At 53.3% G+C, this 22,754-nt stretch overlaps 2 protein-coding genes across 8 annotated transcripts in view; one reads left to right on the forward strand and one right to left on the reverse strand.

Annotated features, from left to right (window-relative positions):
• The window catches only part of LOC307008047 (limbin-like), a 42,773-nt gene extending 29,195 nt beyond the window's left edge, over positions 1-13,578 (reverse strand). The window contains exons 1-10 of one of the 4 annotated variants that reach the window (XM_079630602.1): positions 12,823-13,572; positions 12,619-12,728; positions 12,326-12,376; positions 11,050-11,221; positions 10,809-10,909; positions 2,902-2,967; positions 2,538-2,666; positions 1,662-1,807; positions 652-955; positions 1-9 (exon numbers count right to left, since the gene is read on the reverse strand). The exon at positions 1-9 is cut by the window's left edge and continues 231 nt beyond it. In XM_079630602.1, coding sequence (XP_079486728.1) covers positions 1-9; positions 652-955; positions 1,662-1,807; positions 2,538-2,666; positions 2,902-2,967; positions 10,809-10,909; positions 11,050-11,221; positions 12,326-12,376; positions 12,619-12,728; positions 12,823-12,982 — 1,248 coding nt within the window. In that variant the 5' untranslated portion in view covers positions 12,983-13,572. Of the gene's footprint in view, positions 10-651; positions 956-1,661; positions 1,808-2,537; positions 2,667-2,901; positions 2,968-10,808; positions 10,910-11,049; positions 11,222-12,325; positions 12,399-12,618; positions 12,729-12,822 lie in introns of all 4 variants that reach the window. The other 3 variants (XM_079630600.1, XM_079630601.1, XM_079630603.1) reach the window with 3 other exon arrangements.
• Positions 13,414-22,754, forward strand: part of evc (EvC ciliary complex subunit 1) — a gene marked incomplete at its 5' end in the record, with an annotated part of 36,583 nt that continues 27,242 nt past the window's right edge. For all 4 annotated transcript variants that reach the window (XR_013799745.1, XR_013799746.1, XM_079630605.1 and 1 more), the window contains 2 exons: positions 13,414-13,584; positions 14,450-14,536. Coding sequence is in view for 2 of the 4 variants with exons in the window: in XM_079630605.1 (XP_079486731.1) it covers positions 13,414-13,584; positions 14,450-14,536 (258 nt within the window). The remainder of the gene's footprint in view (positions 13,585-14,449; positions 14,537-22,754) is intronic.

Consider the following 22,754-nt stretch of genomic DNA (forward strand, 5'->3'; position numbering starts at 1 on the left):
CTGATGATCCTTGACGTTGTCAAAATTATTCCAGTTCGCATGAAAACGCGGAAGCGACAAAAAAATCTGTATTATGAATTTTTAAGGCCAGACAAGTAATTTGGTGGGGTCAATTTGTAGAGAAAGACTACCCGCCTGCGCACACATATATATTCAAGCCCGCATACCTATAGACTGAACACGTAATACGCATGTGCACGGCGTCAGCGTTTTCACGGGTTCGCGTTTTTGGGGCTTGCGCGGAGATGATAATGTTTTTCAAAATTTTTCAAAATGTCAACGCTTGCACCTTGGATCCCGTTTCAAGGTTTCGTTCTCGAGCTCCAGACACTGTTGTGTGCGTATGAGCCGGAGCGCATTAAGGGTTTTCTGTTAGAACGGTGTCGTGTTAGCGGCCGCTAAGTTAATAACTAATCATCTTTGCAATGGAAGTGAATCAATCAAAACTAACTTTATCTGGACTTTATTCTAGAGCTGCTGTAAGCTAAACAATCTCTGTTACGTTAATCATCACTGTAAAGCTGCTTTGAAACAATCTATATTGTTAAAGCGCTATATAAATAAAGGTAACTTGACATGAGACACGACACCAAATATCAAATGCTAAATAATCATGCTCTTGATAAGTATGTAGGAAGCTGCACGTATCACCTGTTGCTGCGGCGCGTGTTGAAGCAGTCGATCGGCGCGCGCCGCTTCGCTCGTGTGTTTGCGCTGCAGGGACTCGATCTGCTCCTGCGTCTCCAGGTGACACTGCGCAGCGAGAGCCTTCATCCGAGCCACGTGATCCTCCTGGACCTTTCCCTCCATGCCCACGATCTGCCCGTGCACAACCCCGAGAACCCGTCTCTCGGCCCGCACGCCAGCCAGCAGCGCCGACACCAGGCCTCTGAACACCTGCACCCGCGCGCGCTCCAGCGCCACCGCCGCGCGCGACAGCGTCGACACGCTCAGGCTGAGAGAGGCACATCGTTACTACAGCCGCCGCACGGGGACAAACACATCATGCACTCACCCTCATGTTGTTCCCGTAACCCTTTCCTTCATCTTCGGAACACAAATGAGGATCTTTTTGATGAAATACGTTTAAACGTGCATCATGCACTGCGGTAGTGCGGTAAAGCATTCTCCAGTATAAATACGCAGCTATAGCGCACATAGCTGATTTTGAATTAATATTTAATGTCGATATACAATGCTTACGTACTGTTAAAACTAATCGCGGTATTGATATCTTTGTAAGACTGTAAGACTGCCGCCTGGAAACTCTGTGTACACAAACACTGTTTTCAATGCTGGAGTTGACGTGTGGAGCAAAGCCTCATGTTGTGTCGAGCCGCATTAGTGTTTTAAAAATAGCGTTTTTTGATGCTATCACCCCGTGCACTCCCACTCAAAAGGCAATTTGACAGAAAACGAAAATACGGTCAAACTTAAAAGTGGTGCTTCCATTCTAATTATGCTTTTATATGAAAGTTTGCCTCGGGTAGATTCACTAAAAGACCCTAGGGTTGCATTTTGGCGACAGTTACCCTTTAAACTAACCCAATTTCAATCGTGTCTTCATTAAGCTCATTCAGTGACAGTGCAGTCAAACTTATAATATTATTTAATGTTTAGCGTGACTGTTTCTCCCAATGTTCTTCTTGAGTTTTACACACCTGTCAAGTGCCTCCATCATGTTTTGTGGATCCTCCAACATCAAGATATCCACAAATTTATCCTCAAACGCTGCCTCCTCATTGGCTGACGCAGTGATGTCACATGTTCCATCGTACGGCCCCGCCTCTTCATTCACAATGCTTCTCTAGAAATGAAGAAACAGTAATTTCACCTCTTCCTTCTGTCATGCGGTACAAGTCACACACACACACACACACACACACTCAGTACTGAGACTGTAAAGGACTGACTGTGTGTGCAGAGATGCGCAGTCGTCTGCGCTGGAGGAGCTTCACACACACACACACACACACACTCAGTACTGAGACTGTAAAGGACTGACTGTGTGTGCAGAGATGCGCAGTCGTCTGCGCTGGAGGAGCTTCACACACACACACACACACACACACACACACACACAGACAGACACACTCAGTGCTGAGACTGTAAAGGACTGACTGTGTGTGCAGAGATGCGCAGTCGTCTGCGCTGGAGGAGCTTCACACACACACACACACACACACACACACACAGACACACACAGACAGACAGACACACACACACACACAGACAGACACACTCAGTGCTGAGACTGTAAAGGACTGACTGTGTGTGCAGAGATACGCAGTCGTCTGCGCTGGAGGAGCTTCACACACACACACACACACACAGACAGACAGACACACACACACACACACACACACACACACACAGACAGACAGACAGACACACACACACACTCAGTGCTGAGACTGTAAAGGACTGACTGTGTGTGCAGAGATGCGCAGTCGTCTGCGCTGGAGGAGCTTCACACACACACACACACACACACACACACACACACACACACAGTGCTGAGACTGTAAAGGACTGACTGTGTGTGCAGAGATGCGCAGTCGTCTGTGCTGGAGGAGCTTCACACTGACGACACTGAGAGACAACAGCAGGAGCGACAGCAGGAACGAACCCAGGAAGCCCAGGAGAAGAGAGCGATCCACATCAACCTGTCAACACACACACACACACAGCGTGAGTGTGTGTGTGTGAGCGTGTGTGAGAGTGAGTGTGTGTGTGAGAGTGAGTGTGAGTGTGTGTGTGTGAGCGTGTGTGAGAGTGAGTGTGTGTGTGAGAGTGAGTGTGAGTGTGTGTGTGTGAGTGTGTGTGTGAGAGTGTGTGTGTGTGTCAGCGTGTGTGAGAGTGAGTGTGTGTGTGTGTGTGTGAGCGTGTGTGTGTGTTCACCTGCTCAGTGGAGTTTATCCTCAGAGTGAAATTAGCCACCACTGGACCAAACAGATGAATGTCATTCTGAAATATAATCAACATTAATCACCGAAACCTCAGTTTCATCACATTTACCAGAAACAACCAGCCAAATTTGAATTTACCAAAATGGATCAAAATCACTGCCCAACTTAAACACTTACTAAAAAGATGATATCTTTTATTTGTTAACCTGCCTGTCATGTTTCATATAAATGGATCAGATTAGTGATCTAGACATCATATTTGTACTCTAGACATGAACAGCAATCCCAGAATGCACTATGGCTAGGAAAAGATGACAAGAGAAACGTCAATTATTAGCATTCAAACAATACTTAATTCAGTGCTGAAAACAATGGGTTACTGTTCGCAACCCTGGTTCTCTTTCTTTTGGGAAGGGCATCCCTACCTGAGCTCTGCAAGAAGCATCCGATTTAAAATCAAATAAAAAAAGTCAAATTCAGTGCATGAGGAATGAACAGAGAGAGCTGACGGACACGAGCAGAGCAGTCTTGCAGACAAAGCCTCAGGCTCCATGGAGAGGAACCGCTCTGGAACCGCTCGGGAACCCTAACCCTAACCGCTCTGGAACCACTCGGGATCCGCTCTGGAACCGCTCGGGATCTGCTCTGGAACCGCTCGGGATCTGCTCTGGAACCACTCGGGATCCGCTCTGGAACCACTCGGGAACCCTAACCCTAACCGCTCTGGAACCGCTCGGGATCCGCTCGGGAACCCTAACCCTAACCGCTCTGGAACCGCTCTGGAACCGATCGGGAACCCTAACCGCTCTGGAACCGCTCGGGATCCGCTCTGGAACCGCTCGGGATCCGTTCTGGAACCGCTCGGGATCCGCTCTGGAACCGCTCGGGATCCGCTCTGGAACCGCTGTGGAACCACTCGGGAACCTTAACCCTAACCGCTCTGGAACCGCTCGGGATCCGCTCTGGAACCGCTCGGGATCCGCTCTGGAACCGCTCGGGAACATTAACCCTAACCGCTCTGGAACCGCTCGGGATCCGCTCGGGAACCCTAACCCTAACCGCTCTGGAACCGATCGGGAACCCTAACCGCTCTGGAACCGCTCGGGATCCGCTCTGGAACCGCTCGGGATCCGTTCTGGAACCGCTCGGGATCCGCTCTGGAACCGCTCTGGAACCGCTCGGGATCCGCTCTGGAACCACTCGGGAACCTTAACCCTAACCGCTCTGGAACCGCTCGGGATCCGCTCTGGAACCGCTCTGGAACCGCTCGGGATCCGCTCTGGAACCGCTCGGGAACATTAACCCTAACCGCTCTGGAACCGCTCGGGATCCGCTCTGGAACCGCTCGGGATCCGCTCTGGAACCGCTCGGGATCCGCTCGGGAACATTAACCCTAACCGCTCTGGAACCGCTCGGGATCCGCTCTGGAACCGCTCTGGAACCGCTCTGGAACCGCTCGGGATCCGCTCTGGAACCGCTCTGGAACCGCTCGGGATCCGCTCTGGAACCACTCGGGAACCTTAACCCTAACCGCTCTGGAACCGCTCGGGATCCGCTCTGGAACCGCTCGGGATCCGCTCTGGAACCGCTCGGGAACCTTAACCCTAACCGCTCTGGAACCACTCGGGATCCGCTCTGGAACCGCTCGGGATCCGCTCTGGAACCACTCGGGAACCTTAACCCTAACCGCTCTGGAACCGCTCGGGATCCGCTCTGGAACCGCTTGGGATCCGCTCTGGAACCGCTCGGGAACCTTAACCCTAACCGCTCTGGAACCACTCGGGATCCGCTCTGGAACCGCTCGGGATCCGCTCTGGAACCGCTCTGGAACCGCTCGGGATCCGCTCTGGAACCACTCGGGAACCTTAACCCTAACCGCTCTGGAACTGCTCGGGATCCGCTCTGGAACCGCTCGGGATCCGCTCTGGAACCGCTCGGGAACCTTAACCCTAACCGCTCTGGAACCACTCGGGATCCGCTCTGGAACCGCTCGGGATCCGCTCTGGAACCGCTCGGGATCCGCTCTGGAACCACTCGGGAACCTTAACCCTAACCGCTCAGGAACCGCTCGGGATCCGCTCTGGAACCGCTTGGGATCCGCTCTGGAACCGCTCGGGAACCTTAACCCTAACCGCTCTGGAACCACTCGGGATCCGCTCTGGAACCGCTCGGGATCCGCTCTGGAACCGCTCGGGATCCGCTCTGGAACCGCTCTGGAACCGCTCGGGATCCGCTCTGGAACCGCTCGGGATCCGCTCTGGAACCGCTCGGGATCCGCTCTGGAACCGCTCGGGATCCGCTCTGGAACCGCTCGGGATCCGCTCTGGAACCGCTCGGGATCCTCTCTGGAACCACTCGGGATCCGCTCTGGAACCACTGGAACCGCTCGGGATCCGCTCGGGAACCTTAACCCTAACCGCTCTGGAACCGCTCGGGAACCTTAACCCTAACCGCTCTGGAACCGCTCGGGATCCGCTCTGGAACCGCTCGGGATCCGCTCTGGAACCGCTCGGGATCCACTCTGGAACCACTCGGGATCCACTCTGGAACCACTGGAACCGCTCGGGATCCGCTCGGGAACCTTAACCCTAACCGCTCTGGAACCGCTCGGGAACCCTAACCCTAACCGCTCTGGAACCGCTCTGGAACCGATCGGGAACCCTAACCGCTCTGGAACCGCTCGGGATCCGCTCTGGAACCACTGGAACCGCTCGGGATCCGCTCGGGAACCTTAACCCTAACCGCTCTGGAACCGCTCGGGAACCTTAACCCTAACCGCTCTGGAACCGCTCGGGATCCGCTCTGGAACCGCTCGGGATCCGCTCTGGAACCGCTCGGGATCCGCTCTGGAACCGCTCGGGATCCGCTCTGGAACCGCTCGGGATCCGCTCTGGAACCACTCGGGATCCGCTCTGGAACCACTGGAACCGCTCGGGATCCGCTCGGGAACCTTAACCCTAACCGCTCTGGAACCGCTCGGGAACCGTTCGGGATCCGCTCTGGAACCGTTCGGGAACCGTTCGGGATCCGCTCTGGAACCGTTCGGGAACCGTTCGGGATCCGCTCTGGAACCGTTCGGGATCCGCTCTGGAACCGTTCGGGATCCGCTCTGGATCCGCTCTGGAACCGTTCGGGATCCGCTCTGGAACCGTTCGGGATCCGCTCTGGAACCGTTCGGGATCCGCTCTGGAACCGTTCGGGATCCGCTCTGGAACCGTTCGGGATCCGCTCTGGAACCGCTCGGGCTCTGTTCTCTCAACCTGGCCAGAGTCTGTGTTCTCAGGGAAAGGTTCATCGGTTGCTGGGCAGAATCTCCCCACAGACTCACTATCTGAGGATGGAGGAGCCAGAACATCGGATGATCCTGCAGAGCTCAGGTACTGATGCTGGATCTCCAACACCAGAGGATGAAGAGAACTACAGTTACAAACAGCTGAATGAACTCTAGAGACAGCAGACAGTGAGACGGGAGCAGAGAGAGAGACAGCAGACAGTGAGACGGGAGCAGAGAGAGACAGCAGACAGTGAGACGGGAGCAGAGAGAGAGACAGCAGACAGTGAGACGGGAGCAGAGAGAGAGACAGCAGACAGTGAGACGGGAGCAGAGAGAGAGACAGCAGACAGTGAGACGGGAGCAGAGAGAGAGACAGCAGACAGTGAGACGGGAGCAGAGAGAGAGACAGCAGACAGTGAGACGGGAGCAGAGAGAGAGAGACAGCAGACAGTGAGACGGGAGCAGAGAGAGAGAGAGCAGACAGTGAGACGGGAGCAGAGAGAGACAGCAGACAGTGAGACGGGAGCAGGGAGAGACGGGAGCAGAGAGAGAGACAGCAGACAGTGAGACGGGAGCAGAGAGAGAGACAGCAGACAGTGAGACGGGAGCAGAGAGAGAGACAGCAGACAGTGAGACGGGAGCAGAGAGAGAGACAGCAGACAGTGAGACGGGAGCAGAGAGAGACACAGCAGACAGTGATACGGGAGCAGAGAGAGACAGCAGACAGTGAGACGGGAGCAGGGAGAGACAGCAGACAGTGAGACGGGAGCAGAGAGAGAGACAGCAGACAGTGAGACGGGAGCAGAGAGAGAGACAGCAGACAGTGAGACGGGAGCAGAGAGAGAGACAGCAGACAGTGAGACGGGAGCAGAGAGAGAGACAGCAGACAGTGAGACGGGAGCAGAGAGAGACACAGCAGACAGTGATACGGGAGCAGAGAGAGACAGCAGACAGTGAGACGGGAGCAGGGAGAGACAGCAGACAGTGAGACGGGAGCAGAGAGAGAGACAGCAGACAGTGAGACGGGAGCAGAGAGAGAGACAGCAGACAGTGAGACGGGAGCAGAGAGAGACACAGCAGACAGTGATACGGGAGCAGAGAGAGAGACAGCAGACAGTGAGACGGGAGCAGAGAGAGAGACAGCAGACAGTGAGACGGGAGCAGAGAGAGACACAGCAGACAGTGATACGGGAGCAGGGAGAGACAGCAGACAGTGAGACGGGAGCAGAGAGAGAGACAGCAGACAGTGAGACGGGAGCAGAGAGAGAGACAGCAGACAGTGAGACGGGAGCAGAGAGAGAGACAGCAGACAGTGAGACGGGAGCAGAGAGAGAGACAGCAGACAGTGAGACGGGAGCAGAGAGAGAGACAGCAGACAGTGAGACGGGAGCAGAGAGAGACAGCAGACAGTGAGACGGGAGCAGAGAGAGAGACAGCAGACAGTGAGACGGGAGCAGAGAGAGAGACAGCAGACAGTGAGACGGGAGCAGAGAGAGACAGCAGACAGTGAGACGGGAGCAGAGAGAGACAGCAGACAGTGAGACGGGAGCAGAGAGAGAGACAGCAGACAGTGAGACGGGAGCAGAGAGAGAGACAGCAGACAGTGAGACGGGAGCAGAGAGAGACAGCAGACAGTGAGACGGGAGCAGAGATAGAGACAGCAGACAGTGAGACGGGAGCAGAGAGAGAGACAGCAGACAGTGAGACGGGAGCAGAGAGAGAGACAGCAGACAGTGAGACGGGAGCAGAGAGAGAGACAGCAGACAGTGAGACGGGAGCAGAGAGAGACAGCAGACAGTGAGGCGGGAGCAGAGAGAGAGACAGCAGACAGTGAGACGGGAGCAGAGAGAGAGACAGCAGACAGTGAGACGGGAGCAGAGAGAGAGACAGCAGACAGTGAGACGGGAGCAGGGAGAGACAGCAGACAGTGAGACGGGAGCAGAGAGAGACAGCAGACAGTGAGACGGGAGCAGAGAGAGAGACAGCAGACAGTGAGACGGGAGCAGAGAGAGACAGCAGACAGTGAGACGGGAGCAGAGAGAGACAGCAGACAGTGAGACGGGAGCAGAGAGAGAGACAGCAGACAGTGAGACGGGAGCAGAGAGAGAGACAGCAGACAGTGAGACGGGAGCAGAGAGAGACAGCAGACAGTGAGACGGGAGCAGAGAGAGACAGCAGACAGTGAGACGGGAGCAGAGAGAGACAGCAGACAGTGAGACGGGAGCAGAGAGAGACAGCAGACAGTGAGACGGGAGCAGAGAGAGAGACAGCAGACAGTGAGACGGGAGCAGAGAGAGACAGCAGACAGTGAGACGGGAGCAGAGAGAGAGACAGCAGACAGTGAGACGGGAGCAGAGAGAGAGACAGCAGACAGTGAGACGGGAGCAGAGAGAGACAGCAGACTGTGAGACGGGAGCAGAGAGAGAGACAGCAGACAGTGAGACAGGAGCAGAGAGAGAGACAGCAGACAGTGAGACGGGAGCAGAGAGAGACAGCAGACAGTGAGACGGGAGCAGAGAGAGACAGCAGACAGTGAGACGGGAGCAGAGAGAGAGACAGCAGACAGTGAGACGGGAGCAGAGAGAGAGACAGCAGACAGTGAGACGGGAGCAGAGAGAGACAGCAGACAGTGAGACGGGAGCAGAGATAGAGACAGCAGACAGTGAGACGGGAGCAGAGAGAGAGACAGCAGACAGTGAGACGGGAGCAGAGAGAGAGACAGCAGACAGTGAGACGGGAGCAGAGAGAGAGACAGCAGACAGTGAGACGGGAGCAGAGAGAGACAGCAGACAGTGAGGCGGGAGCAGAGAGAGAGACAGCAGACAGTGAGACGGGAGCAGAGAGAGAGACAGCAGACAGTGAGACGGGAGCAGAGAGAGAGACAGCAGACAGTGAGACGGGAGCAGGGAGAGACAGCAGACAGTGAGACGGGAGCAGAGAGAGACAGCAGACAGTGAGACGGGAGCAGAGAGAGAGACAGCAGACAGTGAGACGGGAGCAGAGAGAGACAGCAGACAGTGAGACGGGAGCAGAGAGAGACAGCAGACAGTGAGACGGGAGCAGAGAGAGAGACAGCAGACAGTGAGACGGGAGCAGAGAGAGAGACAGCAGACAGTGAGACGGGAGCAGAGAGAGACAGCAGACAGTGAGACGGGAGCAGAGAGAGACAGCAGACAGTGAGACGGGAGCAGAGAGAGACAGCAGACAGTGAGACGGGAGCAGAGAGAGAGACAGCAGACAGTGAGACGGGAGCAGAGAGAGACAGCAGACAGTGAGACGGGAGCAGAGAGAGAGACAGCAGACAGTGAGACGGGAGCAGAGAGAGAGACAGCAGACAGTGAGACGGGAGCAGAGAGAGACAGCAGACAGTGAGACGGGAGCAGAGAGAGACAGCAGACAGTGAGACGGGAGCAGAGAGAGAGACAGCAGACAGTGAGACGGGAGCAGAGAGAGACAGCAGACAGTGAGACGGGAGCAGAGAGAGACAGCAGACAGTGAGACGGGAGCAGAGAGAGACAGCAGACAGTGAGACGGGAGCAGAGAGAGAGACAGCAGACAGTGAGACGGGAGCAGGGAGAGAGACAGCAGACAGTGAGACGGGAGCAGGGAGAGAGACAGCAGACAGTGAGACGGGAGCAGAGAGAGAGACAGCAGACAGTGAGACGGGAGCAGAGAGAGAGACAGCAGACAGTGAGACAGGAGCAGAGAGAGAGACAGCAGACAGTGAGACGGGAGCAGAGAGAGAGACGGCAGACAGTGAGACGAGAGCAGAGAGAGAGACAGCAGACAGTGAGACGGGAGCAGGGAGAGACGAGAGCAGAGAGAGAGACAGCAGACAGTGAGACGGGAGCAGAGAGAGAGACGGCAGACAGTGAGACGGGAGCAGAGAGAGAGACAGCAGACAGTGAGACGGGAGCAGAGAGAGAGACGGCAGACAGTGAGACGGGAGCAGAGAGAGAGACAGCAGACAGTGAGACGGGAGCAGGGAGAGACGGGAGCAGAGAGAGAGACAGCAGACAGTGAGACGGGAGCAGAGAGAGAGACAGCAGACTGTGAGACGGGAGCAGAGAGAGACAGCAGACAGTGAGACGGGAGCAGGGAGAGACGGGAGCAGAGAGAGAGACAGCAGACAGTGAGACGGGAGCAGAGAGAGAGACAGCAGACTGTGAGACGGGAGCAGAGAGAGACAGCAGACAGTGAGACGGGAGCAGAGAGAGAGACAGCAGACAGTGATACGGGAGCAGAGAGAGACAGCAGACAGTGATACGGGAGCAGAGAGAGACAGCAGACAGTGAGACGGGAGCAGGGAGAGACAGCAGACAGTGAGACGGGAGCAGAGAGAGAGACAGCAGACAGTGAGACGGGAGCAGAGAGAGAGACAGCAGACAGTGAGACGGGAGCAGAGAGAGACAGCAGACAGTGAGGCGGGAGCAGAGAGAGAGACAGCAGACAGTGAGACGGGAGCAGAGAGAGAGACAGCAGACAGTGAGACGGGAGCAGAGAGAGAGACAGCAGACAGTGAGACGGGAGCAGAGAGAGAGACAGCAGACAGTGAGACGGGAGCAGAGAGAGACGGCAGACAGTGAGACGGGAGCAGAGAGAGCGAGAGAGACGGGTGTCGATACCTGAGTGGCGTTGGAGAAGGTCAGGAATGCTGGTAATGTCAAAACCTGCTTTCTGTTTCCTTTCACACTCATCCTGTACAAAACCACAAACTGAGAGCCAGCTATACACACACACACACACACACACACACACACACACACACACATAGTGAGAACAGTGAGTATGAGTTATATAGTCTCTGTATGTATGTGTGTGTGTGTGTGTGTGTGTGTGTGTGTGTGTGTGTGTGTGTGTGTGTACCGGGCAGTGTGTCAGTGCTGAAGGTCTGGTATCCTCTCTCCTGAACGCTCCCGTTGGTCTGTAGAAGCGTCACATCAGACACTGAATCACGGATGCAGAGCTGCGAGAGGTCGTGACCTTCCTCTGGGTTCCTGACCAGCAGCGTCACTCGCAGCTCAACACCACTGTCCACCTGTGACACACGACTGGCAATATTACACACACACACACACAGTCATACTCGCACTCGTATTTGCGCACTCACACTCGCACACTCATATTCACACACCGACTCACACACTCGTACTCACACACACACACTCACACTCTCATACTCGCGCACTCATACTCACGCACTCATACTTGCGCACTCGCGCACTCATACTCACGCACTCATACTTGCGCACTCATACTCACGCACTCATACTCGCGCACTCATACTCACGCACTCATACTCACGCACTCATACTCGTGCACTCGCGCACTCATACTCACGCACTCGCGCACTCATACTCACGCACTCGCGCACTCATACTCACGCACTCGCGCACTCATACTCACGCACTCATACTTGCGCACTCATACTCACGCACTCATACTCACGCACTCGCGCACTCATACTCACGCACTCGCGCACTCATACTCACGCACTCATACTTGCGCACTCATACTTGCGCACTCATACTCACGCACTCATACTCGCGCACTCATACTCACGCACTCATACTCACGCACTCATACTCGTGCACTCGCGCACTCATACTCACGCACTCGCGCACTCATACTCACGCACTCATACTTGCGCACTCATACTCACGCACTCATACTCACGCACTCATACTCGTGCACTCGCGCACTCATACTCACGCACTCGCGCACTCATACTCACGCACTCGCGCACTCATACTCACTCACTCATACTTGCGCACTCATACTCACGCACTCGCGCACTCATACTCACGCACTCGCGCACTCATACTCACGCACTCATACTTGCGCACTCATACTCACGCACTCGCGCACTCATACTCACGCACTCGCGCACTCATACTCACTCACTCATACTTGCGCACTCATACTCACGCACTCGCGCACTCATACTCACGCACTCGCGCACTCATACTCACGCACTCATACTTGCGCACTCATACTCACGCACTCATACTCGCGCACTCATACTCACGCACTCGCGCACTCATACTTGCGCACTCGCACACTAATACTCGCACTCAAATATACAGGCATACACACACTCTCTCTCTCTCTCTCTCACTCACACACACAAACAGAAACGCACCTGAGCGCACTTCAGGAACGAGACTCCGAATGCTGAAGGCTTAGTCGCGCTCTGAATGTAAACAAACATCAAACTGATGAGAGTAAATGGGAACACAAACACACAACATTCTTCAAAATATCATTAAAAGAACTGACTCATCAAAGGAATGTGTTTGTGAATCGGACTAGAGGACTGCGGACTGCAGCTCTGATTCATGGCACTTTAACCGAAAATCATCAGTTTCCAGCCAGTTTCCATTTTTGAAAATAGAATGGTTCGGAATCCGGATGATTGACAGACGCGAATTTTACCCGATTTGACGTATTTCTCGTGGTTCTCTGATCCGCCCACTGACCAAATAAGGTGTGGCTCGAGATGACGTCATCCGTGTGCTCTGACGAGCTGATACTCCGCCTCATCTCTGAAAAACAATAAAAACAACTTCTGTTTCTGCTTTTCCCCCGGAAACAACTTACACATTTTTCATTTGAGATAAAAAAAATAATAAAAGAAACCTTTTTTGCGCTGGAATTTCTCCATATCTTTCATCTTCTCTTGACGATGGTCTGATCGAACAGATGTTGATCTATGGGGCGCGCGCGCACGAGCACGCGCAGCATCTTCAGCTCGCGAGATAAACAGTAGCGCGCTCATAATCACAAACCACCCGTCCATTTCCAAACTGCGTGGGTTTAATCCATAAGGTTTAATCACAAACCGATTCGTTAAACGCGAGCCGGTTGAATAATCTCAGCGCGACGATTAATAAACTCACTGCGTTTAAAATGACCAATGCGGTTTCATATCAGCAACGTCCCTGCTACTTTAACACAGTAAATAATGTATGAGTAGGTAAATATCTCATGACTGGATGACAAGAAAAGCGCAGTTTTGTTTTCCCATTTCCGTTTAGTACACAACTTTTCCCAAACTTTGGAAGCTGCGGGAAGCCCCGCCCCCTCACGTCTCTGATTGGCTTAGTGGACAGTATTCCTCAGGCAATGCAGCGCTCCCATTGGCCGCAAGCTCTGGCAGTCAAAAGTAACAGTAACAGTACAGCAGAGAGACAGTTGTAGCAGTTGCTGCGCCCGGTAACGGTGCTTGAGATGCGCGTTAACTCGTGCTCGGGGAACGCGCTGGTTGATCTGTCGGAGCCCCGGGACCGGGAAGTGATGTGGGGTCCGGTAACGGGCGTCGCGGTGTCCGGTGCGGGTCTCGCGCTGCTCGCGGCCGCGCTCCTCTACGCGTGTCACCGGAAGCTGCTCATCTCTGCTCCGGTGAGCCGCTTGTTTATGTGCTTATGTTCATTTGCTTATGTTCATCTACTTATGTTCATCTACTTATGTTCATCTACTTATGTTCATCTACAGTGCTGTGTGGAAGAGTTAGGAGAAAACATGCTTTTGGAATGATTTTGACATAAAAAGTCGAAATTATGACAAAAGTTGAAGTTATGGCATGAAAAGTCGAAATGATGACATAAAAAGTTAAATTGATGACATAAAAAGTCAATTATGACATGAAGTTATAATTTTTGCTTTTTAAGGCAAGACATCCCAGGTGAATAGAGTACAAAACTAATGGATATCGTCCTAATTCCACAGCTGATTGATTACATTATAAATTGCAAAAAAAAAATATTAAATGTTTTATGAATTGTTTTCTTTATATGCAAATAAGGCATTGTTTAATTAAATATGCACTCATTTGCATACATTTCCAGCACATAAATCTGAACATTGGATAAAGCCAAGTTCAAAACTATATTGTTTGATTTTGTTGACATATTAGAGTTGAAGATTTTTGGATTTCTCTTTTTATCACTCTATAAATCAGAAAGTACCGTGTTTTATTTTGATTGATTTAAACATAATGTATTATTTACTGTATGTTAAATTAATAATGATCTTTTCATCAACTGCACTAGATAAGTCTGTTTCTCCCATTGGTTTCAAATGTATAATGTATAGCGAGGCGGATATAGCGAACACACTCGGGTCCCGATCAGCCCGTCGGGGGTGTATTCGCTATAACAACCGCCGCGCTCTACATTATCCCTTACTTGCACTTAATGTTATATCTTCCTTTTTAACTTTGAGGAGATGACCAATGTAGAGGTGTTGATGATGTGTTGTGTGTCAGTGTGAAGGCCTGCGCGGGCGTGAGGAAGAGGAGGAGGAAGAAGAGGAAGAAGAGGAAGAGGAGAGCGACTGCAGACCGGATGAACCAGTGTGTGTTGCACTCACAAACACAGGCCTCTGACAAACACACAGCTTTCACACTAACAGTTTCATTCTTTTCCATTTTATTTTTTCTGTTAAAGTCCCCCTGTAGCTGGTCCCCCTGTAGCTGGTCCCCCTGTAGCTGGTCCCCCTGTAGCTGGTCCCCCTGTAGCTGTGGCTCCTGTAGCTGGTCCCCCTGTAGCTGGTCCCCCTGTAGCTGTGGCTCCTGTAGCTGGTCCCCCTGTAGCTGGTCCCTCTGTAGCTGGTCCCCCTGTAGCTGGTCCCCCTGTAGCTGTGGCTCCTGTAGCTGGTCCCCCTGTAGCTGGTCCCCCTGTAGCTGGTCCCCCTGTAGCTGGTCCCCCTGTAGCTGGTCCCCCTGTAGCTGTGGCTCCTGTAGCTGTGGCTCCTGTAGCTGTGGCTCCTGTAGCTGTGGCTCCTGTAGCTGTGTGTGGCTCCTGTAGCTGTGGCTCCTGTAGCTGTGGCTCCTGTAGCTGTGGCTCCTGTAGCTGTGGCTCCTGTAGCTGTGGCTCCTGTAGCTGTGGCTCCTGTAGCTGTGGCTCCTGTAGCTGTGGCTCCTGTAGCTGTGGCTCCTGTAGCTGTGGCTCCTGTAGCTGTGGCTCCTGTAGCTGTGGCTCCTGTAGCTGTGGCTCCTGTAGCTGGTCCCCCTGTAGCTGTGGCTCCTGTAGCTGGTCCCCCTGTAGCTGTGGCTCCTGTAGCTGTGGCTCCTGTAGCTGTGGCTCCTGTAGCTGGTCCCCCTGTAGCTGTGGCTCCTGTAGCTGGTCCCCCTGTAGCTGTGGCTCTTGTAGCTGGTCCCCCTGTAGCTGTGGCTCCTGTAGCTGTGGCTCCTGTAGCTGTGGCTCCTGTAGCCGTGGCTCCTGTAGCTGTGGCTCCTGTAGCTGGTCCCCCTGTAGCTGTGGCTCCTGTAGCTGTGGCTCCTGTAGCTGTGGCTCCTGTAGCTGTGGCTCCTGTAGCTGTGGCTCCTGTAGCTGTGGCTCCTGTAGCTGTGGCTCCTGTAGCTGTGGCTCCTGTAGCTGTGGCTCCTGTAGCTGTGGCTCCTGTAGCTGTGGCTCCTGTAGCTGGTCCCCCTGTAGCTGTGGCTCCTGTAGCTGGTCCCCCTGTAGCTGTGGCTCCTGTAGCTGGTCCCCCTGTAGCTGTGGCTCCTGTAGCTGGTCCCCCTGTAGCTGTGGCTCCTGTAGCTGGTCCCCCTGTAGCTGGTCCCCCTGTAGCTGTGGCTCCTGTAGCTGGTCCCCCTGTAGCTGTGGCTCCTGTAGCTGTGGCTCCTGTAGCTGGTCCCCCTGTAGCTGTGGCTCCTGTAGCTGGTCCCCCTGTAGCTGTGGCTCCTGTAGCTGGTCCCCCTGTAGCTGTGGCTCCTGTAGCTGTGGCTCCTGTAGCTGGTCCCCCTGTAGCTGTGGCTCCTGTAGCTGGTCCCCCTGTAGCTGTGGCTCCTGTAGCTGGTCCCCCTGTAGCTGTGGCTCCTGTAGCTGGTCCCCCTGCAGCTGTGTCCCCCTGTAGCTGTGGCTCCTGTAGCTGGTCCCCCTGTAGCTGTGGCTCCTGTAGCTGGTCCCCCTGTAGCTGGTCCCCCTGTAGCTGTGGCTCCTGTAGCTGTGGCTGTAGCTGTGGCTCCTGTAGCTGTGGCTCCTGTAGCTGTGGCTCCTGTAGCTGTGGCTCCTGTAGCTGTGGCTCCTGTAGCTGGTCCCCCTGTAGCTGTGGCTCCTGTAGCTGGTCCCCCTGTAGCTGTGGCTCCTGTAGCTGGTCCCCCTGTAGCTGTGGCTCCTGTAGCTGGTCCCCCTGTAGCTGTGGCTCCTGTAGCTGTGGCTCCTGTAGCTGGTCCCCCTGTAGCTGTGGCTCCTGTAGCTGGTCCCCCTGTGGCTGGTCCCCCTGTAGCTGGTCCCCCTGTAGCTGTGGCTCCTGTAGCTGTGGCTCCTGTAGCTGGTCCCCCTGTAGCTGTGGCTCCTGTAGCTGGTCCCCCTGTAGCTGGTCCCCCTGTGGCTGGTCCCCCTGTAGCTGTGGCTCCTGTAGCTGTGGCTCCTGTAGCTGTGGCTCCTGTAGCTGTGGCTCCTGTAGCTGTGGCTCCTGTAGCTGGTCCCCCTGTAGCTGGTCCCCCTGTAGCTGGTCCCCCTGTAGCTGGTCCCCCTGTAGCTGTGGCTCCTGTAGCTGTGGCTCCTGTAGCTGTGGCTCCTGTAGCTGTGGCTCCTGTAGCTGTGGCTCCTGTAGCTGTGGCTCCTGTAGCTGTGGCTCCTGTAGCTGTGGCTCCTGTAGCTGGTCCCCCTGTAGCTGGTCCCCCTGTAGCTGTGGCTCCTGTAGCTGGTCCCCCTGTAGCTGGTCCCCCTGTAGCTGTGGCTCCTGTAGCTGTGGCTCCTGTAGCTGTGGCTCCTGTAGCTGTGGCTCCTGTAGCTGTGGCTCCTGTAGCTGTGGCTCCTGTAGCTGTGGCTCCTGTAGCTGTGGCTCCTGTAGCTGTGGCTCCTGTAGCCGGTCCCCCTGTAGCTGTGGCTCCTGTAGCTGTGGCTCCTGTAGCTGGTCCCCCTGTAGCTGGTCCCCCTGTAGCTGTGGCTCCTGTAGCTGTGGCTCCTGTAGCTGTGGCTCCTGTAGCTGTGGCTCCTGTAGCTGTGGCTCCTGTAGCTGGTCCCCCTGTAGCTGGTCCCCCTGTAGCTGGTCCCCCTGTAGCTGTGGCTCCTGTAGCTGTGGCTCCTGTAGCTGTGGCTCCTGTAGCTGTGGCTCCTGTAGCTGTGGCTCCTGTAGCTGTGGCTCCTGTAGCTGTGGCTCCTGTAGCTGTGGCTCCTGTAGCCGGTCCCCCTGTAGCCGGTCCCCCTGTAGCTGGTCCCCCTGTAGCTGGTCCCCCTGTAGCTGGTCCCCCTGTAGCCGGTCCCCCTGTAGCTGGTCCCCCTGTAGCTGTGGCTCCTGTAGCTGTGGCTCCTGTAGCTGGTCCCCCTGTAGCTGTGGCTCCTGTAGCTGGTCCCCCTGTAGCTGTGGCTCCTGTAGCTGGTCCCCCTGTAGCTGTGGCTCCTGTAGCTGGTCCCCCTGTAGCTGTGGCTCCTGTAGCTGGTCCCCCTGTAGCTGTGGCTCCTGTAGCTGGTCCCCCTGTAGCTGTGGCTCCTGTAGCTGGTCCCCCTGTAGCTGGTCCCCCTGTAGCTGTGGCTCCTGTAGCTGGTCCCCCTGTAGCTGGTCCCCCTGTAGCTGTGGCTCCTGTAGCTGGTCCCCCTGTAGCTGGTCCCCCTGTAGCTGGTCCCCCTGTAGCTGTGGCTCCTGTAGCTGGTCCCCCTGTAGCTGTGGCTCCTGTAGCTGGTCCCCCTGTAGCTGGTCCCCCTGTAGCTGGTCCCCCTGTAGCTGTGGCTCCTGTAGCTGTGGCTCCTGTAGCTGTGGCTCCTGTAGCTGTGGCTCCTGTAGCTGTGGCTCCTGTAGCTGGTCCCCCTGTAGCTGTGGCTCCTGTAGCTGGTCCCCCTGTAGCTGTGGCTCCTGTAGCTGGTCCCCCTGTAGCTGTGGCTCCTGTAGCTGGTCCCCCTGTAGCTGGTCCCCCTGTAGCTGTGGCTCCTGTAGCTGTGGCTCCTGTAGCTGGTCCCCCTGTAGCTGTGGCTCCTGTAGCTGGTCCCCCTGTAGCTGTGGCTCCTGTAGCTGGTCCCCCTGTAGCTGTGGCTCCTGTAGCTGGTCCCCCTGTAGCTGTGGCTCCTGTAGCTGGTCCCCCTGTAGCTGGTCCCCCTGTAGCTGGTCCCCCTGTAGCTGGTCCCCCTGTAGCTGGTCCCCCTGTAGCTGGTCCCCCTGTAGCTGGTCCCCCTGTAGCTGGTCCCCCTGTAGCTGGTCCCCCTGTAGCTGGTCCCCCTGTAGCTGTGGCTCCTGTAGCTGGTCCCCCTGTAGCTGTGGCTCCTGTAGCTATGGCTCCTGTAGCTGTGGCTCCTGTAGCTGTGGCTCCTGTAGCTGTGGCTCCTGTAGCTGTGGCTCCTGTAGCCGGTCCCCCTGTAGCTGGTCCCCCTGTAGCTGGTCCCCCTGTAGCTGGTCCCCCTGTAGCTGGTCCCCCTGTAGCCGGTCCCCCTGTAGCTGTGGCTCCTGTAGCTGGTCCCCCTGTAGCTGGTCCCCCTGTAGCTGGTCCCCCTGTAGCTGGTCCCCCTGTAGCTGGTCCCCCTGTAGCTGTGGCTCCTGTAGCTGGTCCCCCTGTAGCTGGTCCCCCTGTAGCTGGTCCCCCTGTAGCTGGTCCCCCTGTAGCTGTGGCTCCTGTAGCTGTGGCTCCTGTAGCTGTGGCTCCTGTAGCCGGTCCCCCTGTAGCCGGTCCCCCTGTAGCTGTGGCTCCTGTAGCTGGTCCCCCTGTAGCCGGTCCCCCTGTAGCTGGTCCCCCTGTAGCTGTGGCTCCTGTAGCTGGTCCCCCTGTAGCCGGTCCCCCTGTAGCTGTGGCTCCTGTAGCTGTGGCTCCTGTAGCTGTGGCTCCTGTAGCTGTGGCTCCTGTAGCTGGTCCCCCTGTAGCTGTGGCTCCTGTAGCTGTGGCTCCTGTAGCTGTGGCTCCTGTAGCTGGTCCCCCTGTAGCTGGTCCCCCTGTAGCTGTGGCTCCTGTAGCTGTGGATCCTGTAGCTGGTCCCCCTGTAGCTGTGGCTCCTGTAGCTGGTCCCCCTGTAGCTGGTCCTCCTGTAGCTGTGGCTCCTGTAGCTGTGGCTCCTGTAGCTGTGGCTCCTGTAGCTGTGGCTCCTGTAGCTGGTCCCCCTGTAGCTGGTCCTCCTGTAGCTGTGGCTCCTGTAGCTGTGGCTCCTGTAGCTGTGGCTCCTGTAGCTGTGGCTCCTGTAGCTGTGGCTCCTGTAGCTGGTCCCCCTGTAGCTGTGGCTCCTGTAGCTGTGGCTCCTGTAGCTGTGGCTCCTGTAGCTGTGGCTCCTGTAGCTGTGGCTCCTGTAGCTGTGGCTCCTGTAGCTGGTCCCCCTGTAGCTGGTCCCGCGCGGTAGTTCGTTTTGTTCCGCGTCATGTTTAGGGGCGTGGCAATATAATCTCGATGTCCCTACAATGACAGACCGGCGTGCGTCTAATAAATGATTAATTCAAGAACGTTGTGCGAGTTAACTGCAACGATGGAGCCGTGAACTTCACATACTTTTGAAACCCAGCGTTTAGCTGATCCTGGTAAGTGCTCTTTGTCAGTTGTAAACACAACGGCTTTCTTCTTCCACGAGGGGTTTCGGCGTCACACATTTGTTTCCAGGCGGACCGATAAAGAACGCGACACACACGACTCTCGGACATCCTGCAGAATTCAACCAATCAGATCACGACTTCGAAACTCCTGAAGTGTTTCCAGAAAAGTGTGGCGTATGCATCAGCCGTTGAGCGAGCGGTCCGTGGCGTCCGAGGCTGAGACTGTCAATCATTTCATCCCTTAAAACGCGTCTTTAATCACCAAAGTGGCATATTCAAGAGTTTTTCCTTGGAATACAATTTCTTCATTCATTAAAATATCTTGAGTGTAACTCGACACCCTCGCCTCATTTAGTATACGCGGTTCTATGAATATGCAAATGAGCTCCGCCTTCACTCACTCACTCAGCTCAAAGATCCACAGTTTGACGATCACAAGTTGATCTGATTGGTTACAAGGTAGTTTGTGACGTCAAAAACAAAATAAATACTGAACTTGTCCTTTAAAGGAGAAAATACCCAGCAATGCTGTCGACTTCTGAACTTACACATGGTGTGTGTTAAAGGGCACCTATTATGACATTTAAAATGTTCCTAATGTTGTTGTGGGAGTCCCCAACAACAGTTTTACATGCATGCAATGACAAAAAACACTTTTGTTTTCGTATAATATGCATTTATTTTTACCTGATTTGCTCACCGACTCCCAAATGATTCGTTCAACGACTCGTTTTTCAAACCCCTCCTTTGCGCGACGCTGATCTGCGTTGATTGGTCAGATGATCCAGCAGTGTTTACAGAGATAATACTTATTTTTAACACGGAGTGCAATGATGCTTTTATCAATTAAATTGTATTATAATAATGATTATAGTCCACTGCTTTATAGTTTGTAGTAAAAAACGAAAAATAAGATAAAGAATTTAATGTTATGTTAGCGAGCATAGCCCAGAGTTCATATTGTAAAAGCACAATCAGTCTTTGTTTGCGTTAGCCCGATGCATAAACATAACGTTTTTACAAAAAAAAATGCAGTTACGTTACTACGAGGTATTACTCTATTCTTTAAGACAACTCCGAAAACAACGACAAACACTTCACATATCTCAATACAATTGTCATTGAAGACCTAGAAGCTAAACGGTGCTTACACAACAAACAAAATAATTTATATATATATATATATATATAATTAAAGCTGCAAGCAGCGATTGCGGGCCCAAGCCGGTGGCACCGCCACCCTGGTGCCTTTAGTGGAACTAAAGGCACCGGGTGGCGGTGCCACCGGCTTGGGCCCTCCATCGCTGCTTGCAGCTTTAATTATATATATATATATATATATATATATATAATATATATATATATATATATATATATTATGTAAATTCTTTTTTCCCCCTATTTTTAACATATATATTATTATATATATTATTAACATTTTTGGATGCTAAACTATTCTTTTTATAGGCTTTGTACTTTGTACACTTTGTACACTCACGTTCCAATATAGAAAAATTATCCTCTTCAAATGCGCAAAAATGTGCTTGGAAACATCACAGCGGAGCGGTGCTTACTATGAACGGCACAAACTGTACAACTGACTATTTAAACAGAGCAGTGTAATTGTTATATGTAAGGTTGACTATTTTATTATTATATTTTATTAAGGCTATAATGAACATGCTGTGATGTCAAGATTGCAATGCTGGAATGCTGTGTGTGTGTGTGTGTGTGTGTGTGTGTGTGTGTGTGTGTGTGTGTGTGTGTGTGTGAGGCTCGATCGAACAATGGAGACATAAAAACATACTCCGTCATTTTGTTCATACAGACCATCATTCAAAATGCAAAGTGTTTCCTTATATTTGTGTACACTCGCAATGAAACACAACATTGTGCTTTTATTAAACTATAAACTCTTGTCAAACTGTAACCTACAACTGTCACCCAACCAAAATCACACACACACACACACACACACACACACACACACACATCCCCCCTCCCCTCCCCTCCCCACACAGACAGACACACACACACACAGAATGGCAGAGAGACAGAGAGAGAGAAAATACACATTCAAACCACAATATCTGACTTCCTGTTGGTCGGAGCTAATGACTGTAAATTAGAAAGTTGTCCGGATCGAAGAGAAGAATATACGTACCGAGTTTGGTTACTGTAGGTAAAACTATAACTAAGTTATAACACACTTTATGCATCCTTTTTTAATCATAAATTTGTTTCCTCGCCACGGCCAAACCGTTCGAGATATCAAAAATCCCCTGGCAATTTATCATCCTCTATGTCTTGACTTCATGCTGACCGAGTTTCGTGGTCATCGGATGAATTCTCTTGGAGAAGTGTTTCAAATGCGAGAGCAAGCGTTCTCCAATCAACCCGTAATAGCCAACTTCCTGTTGGGCTGGCGTAAAACTTGACCCAGGGAAAGTTGTTCGGCCCGATTAAATCTATATGTGTACCGAGTTTCATATTAATTCATGCAAGCGTGTTTGATATACGGACAAGTATTCGAATCCCATTCCAGGGGGCGCTGTCGAGCCCCCCTGCCACGCCCGGGTACCAGCTTCAGTCCGGCTCTAATGGCCGCGGGTTCTGACCTGTGTGCAAAATTTCAAGAGTTTTCGAGCATGTTAAGGCCCTCAAAAGTGCCAGAGATTTTGCACACGGCAGAGAAATGGTTAAACTAAACTAGCCCCCCTCCTCACACACACACACTCACACACACAGAGGGGCAGAGGGAAAATGCTCCAAACAGTACACATTCAAACCAAAATATCTGACTTCCTGTTGGTCGGAGCTAATGACTGTAAATTAGAAAGTTGTCCGGATCGAAGAGAAGAATATACGTACCGAGTTTGGTTACTGTAGGTAAAACTAATACCCCATTTTTGACTAAAGGTGGCACTACTGAGCCCCTTACCACGCCCGTTTCTGAAACTTCGCACATGTCTATTACACAATAAATGTCAAATGCATGTTGAGTTTCATGCAATTTGAAGCATGTTAAGAGCCTCAAATGCATCCAAAAAGAATATAAAAGTTTAAAGCGTTGCCATGGCGACAGTATTAAAGATATCAATAATCCTTTCACAGGTCTACAT

This window comes from Phoxinus phoxinus (assembly GCF_949152265.1).
Source record: "Phoxinus phoxinus genome assembly, chromosome: 12".
Classification (NCBI taxonomy): domain Eukaryota; kingdom Metazoa; phylum Chordata; class Actinopteri; order Cypriniformes; family Leuciscidae; genus Phoxinus; species Phoxinus phoxinus.